Below are 13,790 nucleotides of genomic sequence, written 5' to 3' on the forward strand. Positions count from 1 at the left end.
TCTGGCCTGCCGCGCATACACAGACTCGGTGCGGGCACGAGCGCTGCACTGCTACCTAAATAAAGAACCCTTAAATGGTTCTAAATAGAACCATCTAACTTGAATTCGAAGAACCATTTGGGGTTCTATTTAATGAACCCTTAAAATGGTTCTATTTAGAACCTTTTTGGGGTTCCATATATGAAGCACTTGATAGAACAATTTTTGGTTCTATATAGAACCGTTTCTTTTAAGAGTGTGTTGTATAAAAATAAACATGAATATTTTAAATAACGTTCGATTTCTTTCCACACACTTGCTTATGCAAATCCCCATCATGCATAATTTATGTTGTGCGGGTGTTTGAACTGAATTCCAGCTGTTTCAGTGATTAAATGCGCATCGTGATCCGACACACCACTACTCAGACTGGAAGCAGAATTATTTCTTGATTCAATTCTATTTAAAATGTGTATAACATCACTCCTCACCTTCCTCTCCTTGAGCCTCATGTTCTCCAGTCCGTAGGCCAGTCCTGCGATCTCGATTGAGTTGCGTTTGTGCATGTGTGGACGGCGTGCTGTGACTAGCGGTTCGCTAACCTCCTGTAGTGAGTGCGCCACTGGCAGGCTGTCCTCCTGAAAGGTCTGCACCGAGTGATGCACGCGGCGCGTTATCAGATCCGGGTTACTGCTGCTGACGTACAGGTGCCGGGACAGATCCGGGGTGCTGTTGGCGGGTCGAGGATGAGGGTACGGATACGGCGGCGGAGGCCAGTACACCTGATTCCTGATGATGTTCGGCGGCGGATATTCCTGCGCCTGCTGCAGCTGGACGTTGGTGAGTTCGGGAACGCTTACAGCGCCCACTACAGGCCGTCTCTCAGTGGGATAGGGGTATGGAGATGGACTGTGGAAGCTGTAATTAAGGTGAAAAGGATACTGTCCTGCGCCGTGCTCTCGGATTTCCGGTTGGCTGTACACTAGCGGATCTGGTCGGCTGTAAGCGTACGAGTTTCCGATATTTAGGTTCCTCATGGAGTGGCTCTGGCGCTCTGCAGCTGGAATCATGTTTTTCTGTCGCATCACGGTTTCGTAATCTGGCGTGGCGCGGTAGGACGGTGGAATCAGGGCGCTGTGCCGGTGGGAGGGCACGTAGTCGGGACGCATGAGGTCACTTCCTGTGATGCTTGGGTTGGAGGACATCGGCGATGGCTGCAGGTAGTGCTGTGGGTTGTTCAGGGAGCTGGTGCTCTGTGCGCTGTAAACGCTGCCGTTTCGGATGCGTCCGTTGTACTCGTGCGGAGAGCGGTCCAGGCTGGTTTGGGAATGGTAGTAGAAACCATTCTGGTTGTTGATGTAGAGATTATCTGTAGAAGATTATATGTATATATATATATATATATATATATATATATATATATATATATATATATATATATATATATATATATATATATATATATATATATATATATATATATATATGTGCAAATTTAAAAACTTTATTATAGGAATATAAGATTCTTAACATTGCAGTATATAAATGTGGACCACAAAACAAGTTAAACAGCAGAAGTCAGAATTATTAGCCCTCCAGAATATTATTTCACCAATTTCTGTTTAATGAAGATTCGATATCTTCAACACATTTCTAATCATAACAGTTTTAATAACCAATTTCTTATAACTGATTTATTTTATCTTTGCCATGATGACAGTAAATAATATTTTACTAGATATTCTTCAAGACACTTCTATACAGCTTAGTGACATTTAAAGGCTTAACTAGGGTAATTAGGGTAAAGTTAGGGTAATTAGGCAAGTCATTGTATAACAGTGGTTTGTTCTGTAGACTATCCAAAACAAACATTGCCTAAGGTGGGTAATAATATTGAGTTAAAATCAAGAAGTCATTTTATTCCTGCCAAACTAAAACAAGTAAGACTTTCTACAGAAGAAAAAAATATTATAGGAAATACTGTGAAAATTTCCTTGCTCTGTTAAACTTCATTTGGGAAATATTTGGGAAATAATATTGGGAAATAACTCCAACTGTATGTATTATTTTTTGGAAATTGAGATTTATATGAAAGTTGAGTAAATAAGAAGAACATCCATTAATGCGTGGTTTGTTATAATAATAATAATTCCTGACATTTATATAGCACTTTTCTAGGCACTCAAAGCGCTTTACACAATGGGAGGGAATCTCCTCATCCACCACCAGTGTGCAGCATCCACCTGGATGACGCGACGGCAGCCATTTTTGCGCCAGACCGCACACCACACACCAGCTAATTGATGGAGAGGAGACAGAGTGATGAAGCCAATTGGAATACGGGGATGGTTGGGAGGCCATGATGGACAGAGGCCAGTGGGCAGATTGGGTCAGGATGCCGGGGTTAAACCTCTACTCTTTTCGAAGGACATCCTGGGATTTTTAACGACCACAGAGAGTCGTTATAACAGGACATTTTATATTTGTATATATATAGGATATTTGGCTGACATGCTATTTGAAAATCTGGAATCTGAGGGTTAAAAAAAACAAGATTGAACAACAAACACCTTTCAAAGTGGAATTTCATTTTTTTTAAATTATCAATCAATTTAATTAATTAACAAATTGATATTCAGCGGTTCAGGCTGGTTTTAGAATCGTAGTAGAAACCATTCTGGGGTGCGTTTCCCAAACAACGACATAACTCGCTGTAACTTATAACATAAATACATAAACGTTAATATTATTATTCATATTATTATTATTATTATTATTATTAAGTAGGATATTGTTTTTTTTATTTTTTACTTTTTGAAAAGTCTACTTTCACAACTTAACACATGTAAACCACTGAAGAAACATTCTAATCAACAGGCTCATGTCATATACAGTACAGATACTTAATAAATAACCTACTATAAATGACAATCATTAACGTATGCTGTGTTTTTTTGTTTCACAAGCTTTGGAGACGTTACATAAAATCCGCTTTTAAATAGTAGGTCACCTATAGCTTTTGTCATGAGCCACGGCTGTGTTCAAAGTGACATCAATGTTTTCAAAGTGCACTGAGAAGGGAGCGCAATTGTAAACATGAAGATCGCTAAAACTGAACAGTAAAAATGCTTTGAAAGCAAATGAAAGCTAAGAGAGATGATTTTAATGATTAAAAAAAATCATTCCAAGTTTAAATGTTAAAATGTTCAAAAGGAATAGGGCATAGGGGGAATAACTGGGTTTAGAACGCAGCCAGGAACTATGTTTATAACTGCAGCTCCAGAGGTGTAGTTGCAAGCATAAAAGTTTGCGACGCTGTTTGCGAATGTTTGTTGGAACAACAGATTTGGAAAATGTCCAATCAACGAACTACATTTGTAATGATGCAACTTGCTGGCTTAGTTGGATTGCAACCTTAATTGGCTAACGATGGTTTTCAGAAACCCACTCCTCTAACACCTAAAAACACAATAATAATTAATAAAATGACTCCCTCTAATACTTAATTTGTACAAAAAGTACAATCTTTTTTGTTATTTCCACAACAAAATACAAGAATTGAAGCAAATAATGTGAGTAATAATGTGACACAAAACCTTTTTGGCCACAAATATAAGAAACTAATTCCGAAAGAATTTACTAAAAAGTTACCAAGCAATTTTAATATCAATATAAATCAATTTCAAGATTACAAATTAAGAAAAATCTTAAAAGCTACTTAATACATATTTTTTTAACATTTATAGTACATCTTTAAAATGCAGTACTTGATTTGTCATATATAAATTTACCTTGACCTAAATATAAAAATAAATGTTATAATTGTGTAAATCAGAATTATGTATCATAATAATGCATTATGTATCAATTTAAACAAACAAAAATATAAAGATATTGTTTTCCACTACAGTTGTCTCAGCTATATTAAATCAAGATACATAAGAAAAATTACTGATTAAATATTAAACTTTATATTCAACTGATAAAATTATGCATTGCAGCATTTTTAGTTCCCTTTGATTTAAGTTAAAACTTCAGTAGAGTTTTTCAGAAAAACTTTTCATGTATCTTGATTTAATGGTAAAATGTTATAATATTACAATATCTATATTGAAAAACAACACAAAAATACTTTTGTTGACTTCTGTATATTCTGCTATTAGAGATTTATTTTTACTGTAAATACTGCCTCCGCACTCTCTTTATTCTGTAAATAGTTTTGATTAAAAAAATCAGATAATGCTAAGGGATATGTTGTTCTGTTGCTGTCGTGAAGAAATTTGTGTTACTTCATGTATCGATGATTAGGATATTTAAACTGGAAAAGTGACAAATATTTACTGATGTTGCGAATTTTATCTCTTTGCAATAAAAATCTAGAGAAAAAAAAGAAAAACAACACAAAAATATGAATTAATGATTGTTTACGGCAGATGCTTTACCTTGTGAAGACGTGTACGGTTCGTTATAGTGGCCGTTAAAGTGCATCTGAGGTGGCATCATGTAGGGCTGCGGTTTTGGCTGCATCACATGACAAAACAAAGACAGTATTATTCAGCTGAACACATAAATTATTGTGTCTCAAACCTAGACAGAAGTTAAGACTGAGCTGCTTTATTTATCTTCAATAAATAAATGGCTTTAAAATTAGGCAAAACAATTATATTAAAAGCTATTTTCTATTGTATTTTAAAAAACAATTTTACTTTTAAAGTGTTGTGATGCTGCCTTTATAGTGAACTGCCTATGTAGACAGTAGGGCTCCACAATACACTGTTTCAGCATGGATGTCGCAATGCGTTTGTCCGTAAAAGTCACATCGTTGGACATGCAATGTTGTTTTGTAGAGTCATTGTAAAGCAGGCGGGACCAACCCTGTTCCTGGAGATCGACCTTCCTGCAGATTTCGGTTGCAACGCATATCAAACACACCTGCCTGTAATTACTAAGTGTTGTTCAGGTCCTAATTAATTGGTGTGTTTGATCAGGGTTGGAGCTGAATTTTGCAGAAAGGTAGATCTCCAGAAACAGGGTTGAGCACCACTGTATAGTATAACTAAAACAGAGTAAAACATTATCATTGCCATGTGTTTTTAAAGACACACAGACATCCCCTATATACTATATAACTGCTGGTCAACTGTGTTTATATATAATTAATTAGCTACTAGCTAATTTAAGCTAATAAAGTCATGGTAACAAATAAACTTAACTTTTCAGATTTTGACTTTCTTGAATTTGATTTAGCTTGACTTTGATTTTAACTTATAAAACGCTTGATAAATTTAAAAAAACTTTTATTAGCGTCAACCCATACCTCAATCCTGACACGGCACAACAAATAATATTTTTAAATCTCAGTGAGGGTTGAGATTCGGGTTGAGGGAGGGGTAGACGCTAATAAAATATAATTAATGCATCATTTAATAAATAATATTAATACATCCGATCGCAGCGGTGTCGATTCTAGCAGTAACCGCAGAACAGATCCGAGCTGCTGGATTAGCGTCATATCTATTTATAAATTGCTTTGAAAATAAAGGTAAGCAAATATTGTAGAAACATTGAAAGCATGTGCCTTTCATGAACAAAGCACATCGTCTAGTTATATTGAAAACAATTATTACTGCCGTCTGCATAGACATCCGCATGTATTTTACAAACATTAAATGGTATGTTTTGCTTGTGGTTATTTGTATTTTAATGTGTAAATTTAAATTTTAGCATTCAATGAGGTGTGCTCTGAACATTCTCTTCACACTGGTGTGATCGTACATTTCAGGGACCAGCCAAGGCTCGATCACACCAGTGTGATCATACGTGTGAAAAGTTTAAATTCAATTATAATTTAATTTCTGTACCTGAAGTGTTAGAGTCTAAGGAAAACAACAATATATCCGTTTAGTTTACTTCTTTTTTTGCTCTAGTAAGTAATTATAATAATTATTAAATATACAAAAATTTTATAAATAAATCACCCCAATCAATCTACATTAGTGATTTCTTTCCAAATAGAGCTATTTATCCATCTAACAAAACTGTATTCATATTGCAATGTATAATTGAAGAAAAACCAAACATTGCAATGTCATATTTTTCCAATAACGTGCAAACTGTCAGATTTGAGGTTGTATCAAAAACAAATGAGATTCTGCAGAGCTGACAAACACCAGAAGCGTCCTACAGAAAACAAAGCTCCAAAGCAAAACTGTTGTACAGTCCATGAATAACTGGAATAATGCTGACCAGAGACATTCTTGTGGAGGACCGTCGCCTCACTGGGTTTACAGGAGCTGGCTGAGTTTGTCTGCAATAAAACACAAAACAATAAAAGACAAATTTGAAATGAACCAGAACGCAATAAAGCTTCATCTCTCGCACGCACTGGTACAACCGCAGCAGGTTTGCTTTGCATTGCATATGCATTTTGTTTTGTAAACAAAGTTTAGACTTGTCCACCTGATGGGTTTGGGAGACGTCTGCATCATCATATGGGGCATAAGAACAGGAAGTGTGTTTGGATATAACTCAGTTTTTTTGACCACACTTTGTTATTATTTTGTTTATTTATTCGTTTGGAATTTGGAAATAGTTTTGCTACAAATCTTTGCACATAACAAGCAAAATTAAAAATGTCGGCTAATGGATGTCTTCAGTGGATTGCGTACAACACCTTACTTACAAAAGGAGTTAAAGTAAAGAGAAAGTAAAGAGGCCGATTGGAGGAGGCTCGTTCTTTATCCTCACGCTGCAGATGCTGTTTAACGATTTTCTCGCTAGTGAAGCGTTTCGTTTTCCTCTTAGTCCGCCATGTAAATAGCAAATGCACCATGGCGTGATGCAACTGACTCAAAGGAAATGGGAGATGAGACTCTGATTGGTCTAATGCACGTTAGGCTCAAAACACAGCCAGAACTCATTAAGAGAATAAGCTCGACCCTGTTAGACCATGCACTGGGTCACAGAGCTTATTTTTCCATTCTTAAAATAGTAAAAGTGGATTCAGACATGCCCTTAATGCTTTTGCATCATGTGCTTTAGACTTTGTGCCTAGATCATTCAAATAGAGCCCTAAATGTTTGCACCTTGGCGGTTTTCAGCTTGAATTTTATCTGAAAAATATAACTTAAATAAATCAATTTAAAACAGAGCTAATAAAATAGCTAATCAAATAGCACTGATACATCGTAAGAAATATTGTTATCGCAATACTGAACAACACTATCACATATCGCATATCTTTGCAGTATCCTGCAGCCCATAAGCTGCCTTTCCACTCCACACGACTTTCAGACACGACTGTCGGAATACGCCCCCTTGTGGCAGTCGCACAGAATTTTCAGCTTTGTCGTGCACCATGGGAGAGAAGCGTTGTCCGAAATAAATAAGTGCAAAAACAAGAGCCATTATTTTCTGTGCGTTCACCATGGTTGAATGAATGAATACTATAAACCAGGGATCACCAAACTTGTTCCTGGAGGTCCGGTGTCCTGCAGATTTTAGCTAAACCCTGCAGGGTACCCGACCACCAGGAACGAGATTTTGGAGGGAATATAGAGACAACAATAAAATATTATTTATTACTGATTTATGAATAGAAATGTTTGTTTTTTAAATAGAAACTTTTTTCTAATTAAAAAAATAACGAAAAACTAGTATATCTCGTCTCGCGTGCACGGACCTGCTTGGACAACACACGAATACATCACATACGGTCGGCCATTCGCATACGGTCATGTCACAGGAGTTCAAATTTTTTTTAACGGATACGCAGCTCAAATCGGATGTGAATTTTCCACATACGGGGATGATCGGAACTCCACGCAGCTCCTGGACTACTCTCCACTGAAAATGAATGACTTCCAGTCTGACAGTTGTCGTGTTCAGTGGCAAAGCGGCTATAGTAGTAATGCAGCAAGCAGCAAGAATGCAAAAAAGCAGCAAGAATGCACAGGGCAGTAACGATATTGCCCGGAAATAAGCAGTAATACAGCAAATAATAGTGCAGTTGAGAGTGCTGCTTATCAGGAAGTGATGATGTTGCTATCTTTCACTCATTGGAAATTTTATTCGCAAATGTTTTATGCAATATTCCAGTTTCGGGCACACATCTAATTCATATCTTAGGATGGAAACACAGCTAGTGAGTAGTAACACAGTAGGCAAGGAATGATAACCGGTTTCAAGGTTTACCACGGTTTGGAAAAGTTTTAAAACATGCTAAATGTTTCTGTTAAACTGCTCCTGCGGTATATGCACGTTTTTGTTTTTTTTTTGCTGTCAAAGCTTATAAACCAGCATTCAGCATGCTGTAGAGCTGAACAGTGCAGTGACTTTACTTTATATAAAGAGAAAAGAGAGATCTCCAAAGATGACTTTAAGCTATAAAGGAATCTGTGTTTTTGAAACTAATGAAGGCAGCTGAAGTCAATGATTTACTTTAATTATTTATCCTAACATGTTTGAGACGTCCAATATAATAACAGGTAATGAAAAGATCCACGGGGGGTGGATGATGATCACCAGAATGGGGAAGTCCCGGAGTAAAGTGAGAAAATATGATACACCGGTGTTTTGGAGTATGGGAAAACTCTTTACGCTGTTTTCATCTGTTTTTATATTATTTGTTTCTTTTTTATTTATACTTCTCTTTTATTCCTGGTTATGTAAAGCACTTTAAATTGCCACTGTGCATGAATTGTGCTATATAAATAAACTTGCCTTGCTGCTCCAATTTTTTTCAAATGTTTCTTAAAATAAAATATATCGTGTTGAACGGGGAGAAAAGGTTGCTGTTTTTTATTGCTCTAATACTGTAAAGCCATGAAATTTTCATCCAAGGTTATCATATGGTCAGAATCTTAGGGTGCTTTCACACCTACACTTTTGTTTCGGAACGTGTCTCGTTTGCCCAGTTAGCGCGGTTCGTTTGGCATATGTGAACAGGGCAATCGCGCTCTGTTCCGCGCCAAAGTAATCGATCCGGGATCGCTTGAATGAGGTGGTCTCGGCTCAATTGAAACGAACCCTGGAGCGGTTTGATTGCAGTGAGAAAGCGATCCGATCCGAGCGCGGTTATATTACAGTGTTTTATGGAAATGTAATAGGCTTATGGCTATATGAAGAGAGAATTATGAGTAGGGCGGGAAGTTTCGCGAGTCTCCGGATGCCCTCAAACGAGTGATGATCTCCTGGTAATCTCGCGTCTCCCTCTCGGTCCTCAAATAGGCATCGTCGCGCACCCTTCTTACCCCTTCCCACCGCATCTCTCCTCAGACACGTCGCGCGCGACGCACCCTGACAATCACCACCAAACCACCACCTCTCCTGACAGCTGAGCGGGACACTGCAAAATAAACCCTGACACTCTGACCAATGTGAGGAGAGTTTACTCGCACGTGACTTGTTTTAGCTCTTTTGGTCCGATTAGAAACTTTGCAGTGTGAAAGCGAACCGCACCAAGAACAAAGAGCAACAATGTAACAATTGTAATCTCTGTTTCGGAACAACTGAATCCATTCACAGGTGTGAAAGCAGCCTTATACCGATTCATGCTTATAACACAACGACCAGTAATACAGCAAGAAGTAATGTAGTGAACATTTACTCAACAGCAGTATAAGCAGGAAATAATGCAGTGTGCCGTCCACAAGCAGCCGTTCTCACCCTTTATCAGCAGGCACAGAGAGACGAGAGAGGGCTGGAAAGCGAGGAAATGAAAGAGAGAGAATGGACCTTTGAGGGCCCTCGGAGTTCGGGTCACAAGACGGCTCTCTGGAGACAGTAAAGGACAGCGGTGAAGAAATCGACAGGAGGAGATATTCATCATCAGATTATGGGGTAACACTTTATGGGTATATGCAGAAGGACTTTTCATTTTCAGTGACCCAGTTAAAGCGCTTCCGGTGGACTGTAAGCAGTTACAAAATCACCACATTTAAGGTATGTTTCCTTTATAAATCAGTGACCTTCACTGCCTGATGGATATCCAATATAAAGTGGGTCTCAAAATGTACAAGAAGCACTGCATTAAATTATGTTTTTGTGAATTAAGGGGACATTACAAAGGTTTCCATTGTTTTTCTACTGTACAAACTGTATTTTGCATTGCCCTAACCCTATCCTACCCCTAAACCCAACCCTCTCAGGAAACTGAGCAGTTATACTTTTTGAAAAAACTCTATTTGTGTGATTTTTTTACGCTTTTCGAGAAATGAGGACATCAGCAATGTCCTCATAATTCACCACCTTCTTGGAATATCTGTCATAGCCATGTCATTAAAGATTTGTGTCCTGATATGTCACAAAAACACGTACATATGGAACAGAAAATACACACACACGTATAAACTTACAGACTGCTGTTGTTAATCTTGTAAAACTTGTGCCTCGCCAGCCACATTCTGCACACATATTTGGACGTCTCCATGTCCTCCTGAAACACAGCCAGAACATTTTTCCTCAAATCAAATCAGGCCAGAACATCGACTCTAGTGTTTCAGCCACTAAACGAGTGGCGTTCGTTAGAGATCAGCAACACATGCATTCACTGACATAGGCTGTTTCTCAATTCTAAGAACGCAGAGAACAGACTTGCGTTCTTCTGGAGACCGGTCTTGGTGTCCTCGGAAGAACGAACTCGGAAGACCACGAGAACAGAGAACTCGACCTCTGAGGAATGAGATGCTGCGTTCTTCCTGATGGTCACGTGAACTTCACGAGTTTTAAATGGTAAATTATTTAAACATTACAGCACTCATACAACGATTTATTGTTTTTCCCCTTTTCTAAATATATACATTGCTTAAAAACACTATAAATATGCGTTGCACAATAAAAATAAAACAGATTTGAATACGAATTTCAGCAAACGAACACCCTTGTGTTTATTTCTTTATGTTTATGGTAATGTTTATATTCACAGTTTCATTTAGGGAAACTTCTGAAGTAAATAAGTAGGGATGTAGCGGTATGAGAATTTCACGGTACGGTAATACCTCGGTATGAATGGCACGGTACGGTATTTATTGAGTAATTTACAGGAAAAACAAATCTAATGAAAAGACTCGAAAAAAGTGCCAAAAGTGTTTATTTACCTTAGCACTGAACATATCAATGACATACAAATTAGCCATCTATCTGTAAGTTTCGAAAGAGGAACTTCAATTTTTCAATTTTAATAACAAAAAACTATTAAACCATATAAAAAAATAAAGTTTCAATTTAGTATTGTTGAAAACTCCTCACATTCAACATTTAATCACTCACTCACTCAGATAGAGATGGGTTTTTTTAAGGAAAATGATCATATAACTATAATCTGGTGAAAGCTGGGATCTCTGGGCATGTCCCCTGCAACAGAAAACCCCCCTCTCATTTGGGACTGAGGTTTCTGGGACAGAGAGATATGATTTAGCCAAGGTTGACAGCAGTGGGTAACGTTGTGCATTGTATTTTCTCCACTTGAGAAGACAAGCCATGAGTGAGATAGAGGTCTCTTTGTACAAGTCAATGTCTGCATCAATCTAACAAGTGTGCTGTGTTCTGCAGTCCCCATGACTGTTATTAGTCGTATTCTCCGACTTATATTTCACCACAGTCTGGCAGTGCCTGCATGCTGTTTTTGTCTTCGTCTGTCACCTTTTCTCCTTTCTCGTATCTTTTTAGAAAGAAACCGAAATGTTTCCACACATCCGATTTAAAACCCGCTTTAGGTTCGATCATTTCCAGCTCTTTTTCTTCCCCGCTACCAGCAACACACTCCATTTCCGCATTACTGGATCTGTAGTGACAACAGACCGCAAAGGATGATGGCCACGCCTGGGCTGATGGGAATTGTGGTTCCCGATACCTCCCGTTCACTTCATTCGCCTGAGCAAACTTTTCTCAGACATAGTTTTATTGAGTCATGCGCCTACGCTAATATTGAAAACAATTACTATTGCGGTATGACGGTATTTACAATATTGTTACATCCCTATGAATAAGTGATATCTCTGAACTTTAATAACAGATCTATATATAATGCTGCACTTCCCACCTCCAGTCACAATGACTTCTAGAGCGAGATCGGTGCTCAAATCTGCATGGGTGCATCCTCGATATCAAGAACACATCTGGGAAGTTTCACGCGCCCTCCGTACTTGCAGTATTGAGTATTGGATCTGAACTTTGGCAGCTGAGGATGACGTTACACGAGAACACGAGCATATTGAGAAACAGCCAAACACTTTTTCAAAATGACACCATGTTCATTTAGTGTTTGCTTATTTTAGCCAACAAAAAAAAAGCATGTGCATTATCTGCAGACTTACGGTCTGGAACTGGATTGTGTCTTCTTTGTTGGCGAGCTCCAGGGCAAAGAAGGACTTATTATGAGTCATATTATTAATGTCATTCCACCTGCAGAAACAACACAGAGCTCGAGTCAGACACATGACAGCAACACAGCATGCAAACACAGAAAATAAACAGCTTTCTGAAGACTAGGGCGACACTCAGGGCCTCCAGAATTATATAGTGACCACGTTTTGCTTATCTCTGGCCTAAAATGACGGCTTTTGTGACGTCTTTTCTCTAAATGTATGCCATTGTTTGCTTCACATTTATGTTTTGTTGTGAAAAATGCTGGAATGCCAAACATGCACGAAAAGATAAATGCACACGCACCGAAATATGAGAGGAGCTTTCCCATTTTTGTGCTTGACAAAAATCCCATCCAGACAGGAGCCGATGATCACGTCTGTGGCCTGAGAGTCCTGTTCAGACAACACGGAAGAACATAACACTGCTTAACATACAGAAATATGAAACAATTATTCATTTAAAGGGCTGCAATTTACATTTTTGTAGATTAATTAGATGATAAAAATAACCCCACAGGACTAGGTGTTGGTTTAAATCAGGGGTCACTAATCTCGATCCTGGAGGGCCGGTGTCCCTGCAGGGTTTAGCTCCAACTTGCCTTAACACACCTGTCTGGGTGTTTCAAGTATACCTAGTAAGACCTTGATTAGCTTGTTCAGGTGTGTTTGATTAGGGTTGGAGCTAAAATCTGCTGGACACCGACCCTCCAGGAACAAGTTTGGTGACCACTGGTTTAAATCAATAATAAACTTGAGTGACTTTTTTTTCAGGAACATACATTTTTTTAAACCATGCAAAATGCACTCCTAAGCGACTTGCATAATGTTATTAGCAAAACACTGCTAGATTCACTCCTTAAGCCTGGTTTATACTTCTGCGTCAAGTGACCGGCGTAACTCACGGCGCAGACAACGCGCGCAGCTGTGCATTTATACTTTTGCGCGCTGTCTCTGTTGGTCTGCATTAACACTTCCGAAACGCTAGTTGGCAGTGAGGTGTAAATGTTCCTCTGTGTCGAGTTTCTTCGCTTCTGTTTTGCGTTTCCTGAACACTTCCTGGTTGTACAAGTGACTCAAACTCGCTCATTTTGAGGCAGGATCCGGCGGACGTGCAACAACTTTAACTATGAGGTAAAAACAAAACAAAACTTTCCATCCGGAGCTCCTTCACGGGAATCCACACTTGTAAACAATCGCTACATTGGGTTCGCGCCATTCTCTCGGTCCCGCCACGACTCGTCAGCGCTACCAAGCCAACCAATCACAGAGCTTGCGCTACGCGTTGTTGCGACGTGTAGTTACATTTTTTGAGAGGTGCACGTCAGTGACGGCGACGGCCACGACGAAGGGCTATGCGTCAGCGCCGTAGCATACGCCAGTGTTTGACGCAGAAGTATAAATCAGCCTTTAGAAATAGTTCAGGATTGACGTTTATAATATTGCTCA

General features: G+C 38.6%; 1 protein-coding gene across 2 annotated transcripts in view; it reads right to left on the minus strand.

The window, feature by feature from the left end:
- Positions 1-13,790, minus strand: part of ptpn21 (protein tyrosine phosphatase non-receptor type 21) — an 80,343-nt gene that overhangs the window by 32,685 nt on the left and 33,868 nt on the right. The window contains exons 8-14 of one of the 2 annotated variants that reach the window (XM_087289856.1): positions 12,649-12,737; positions 12,294-12,381; positions 10,335-10,414; positions 9,646-9,753; positions 6,226-6,286; positions 4,422-4,500; positions 471-1,348 (exon numbers count right to left, since the gene is read on the minus strand). In XM_087289856.1, the coding sequence (XP_087145982.1) occupies positions 471-1,348; positions 4,422-4,500; positions 6,226-6,286; positions 9,646-9,753; positions 10,335-10,414; positions 12,294-12,381; positions 12,649-12,737 (1,383 nt within the window). The remainder of the gene's footprint in view (positions 1-470; positions 1,349-4,421; positions 4,501-6,225; positions 6,287-9,645; positions 9,754-10,334; positions 10,415-12,293; positions 12,382-12,648; positions 12,738-13,790) is intronic. The other variant, XM_087289857.1, reaches the window with a different exon arrangement.

This window comes from Danio rerio, chromosome 17, assembly GCF_052040795.2.
Source record: "Danio rerio strain M-AB ecotype USA chromosome 17, GRCz13ab, whole genome shotgun sequence".
In the NCBI taxonomy this organism is placed as follows: domain Eukaryota; kingdom Metazoa; phylum Chordata; class Actinopteri; order Cypriniformes; family Danionidae; genus Danio; species Danio rerio.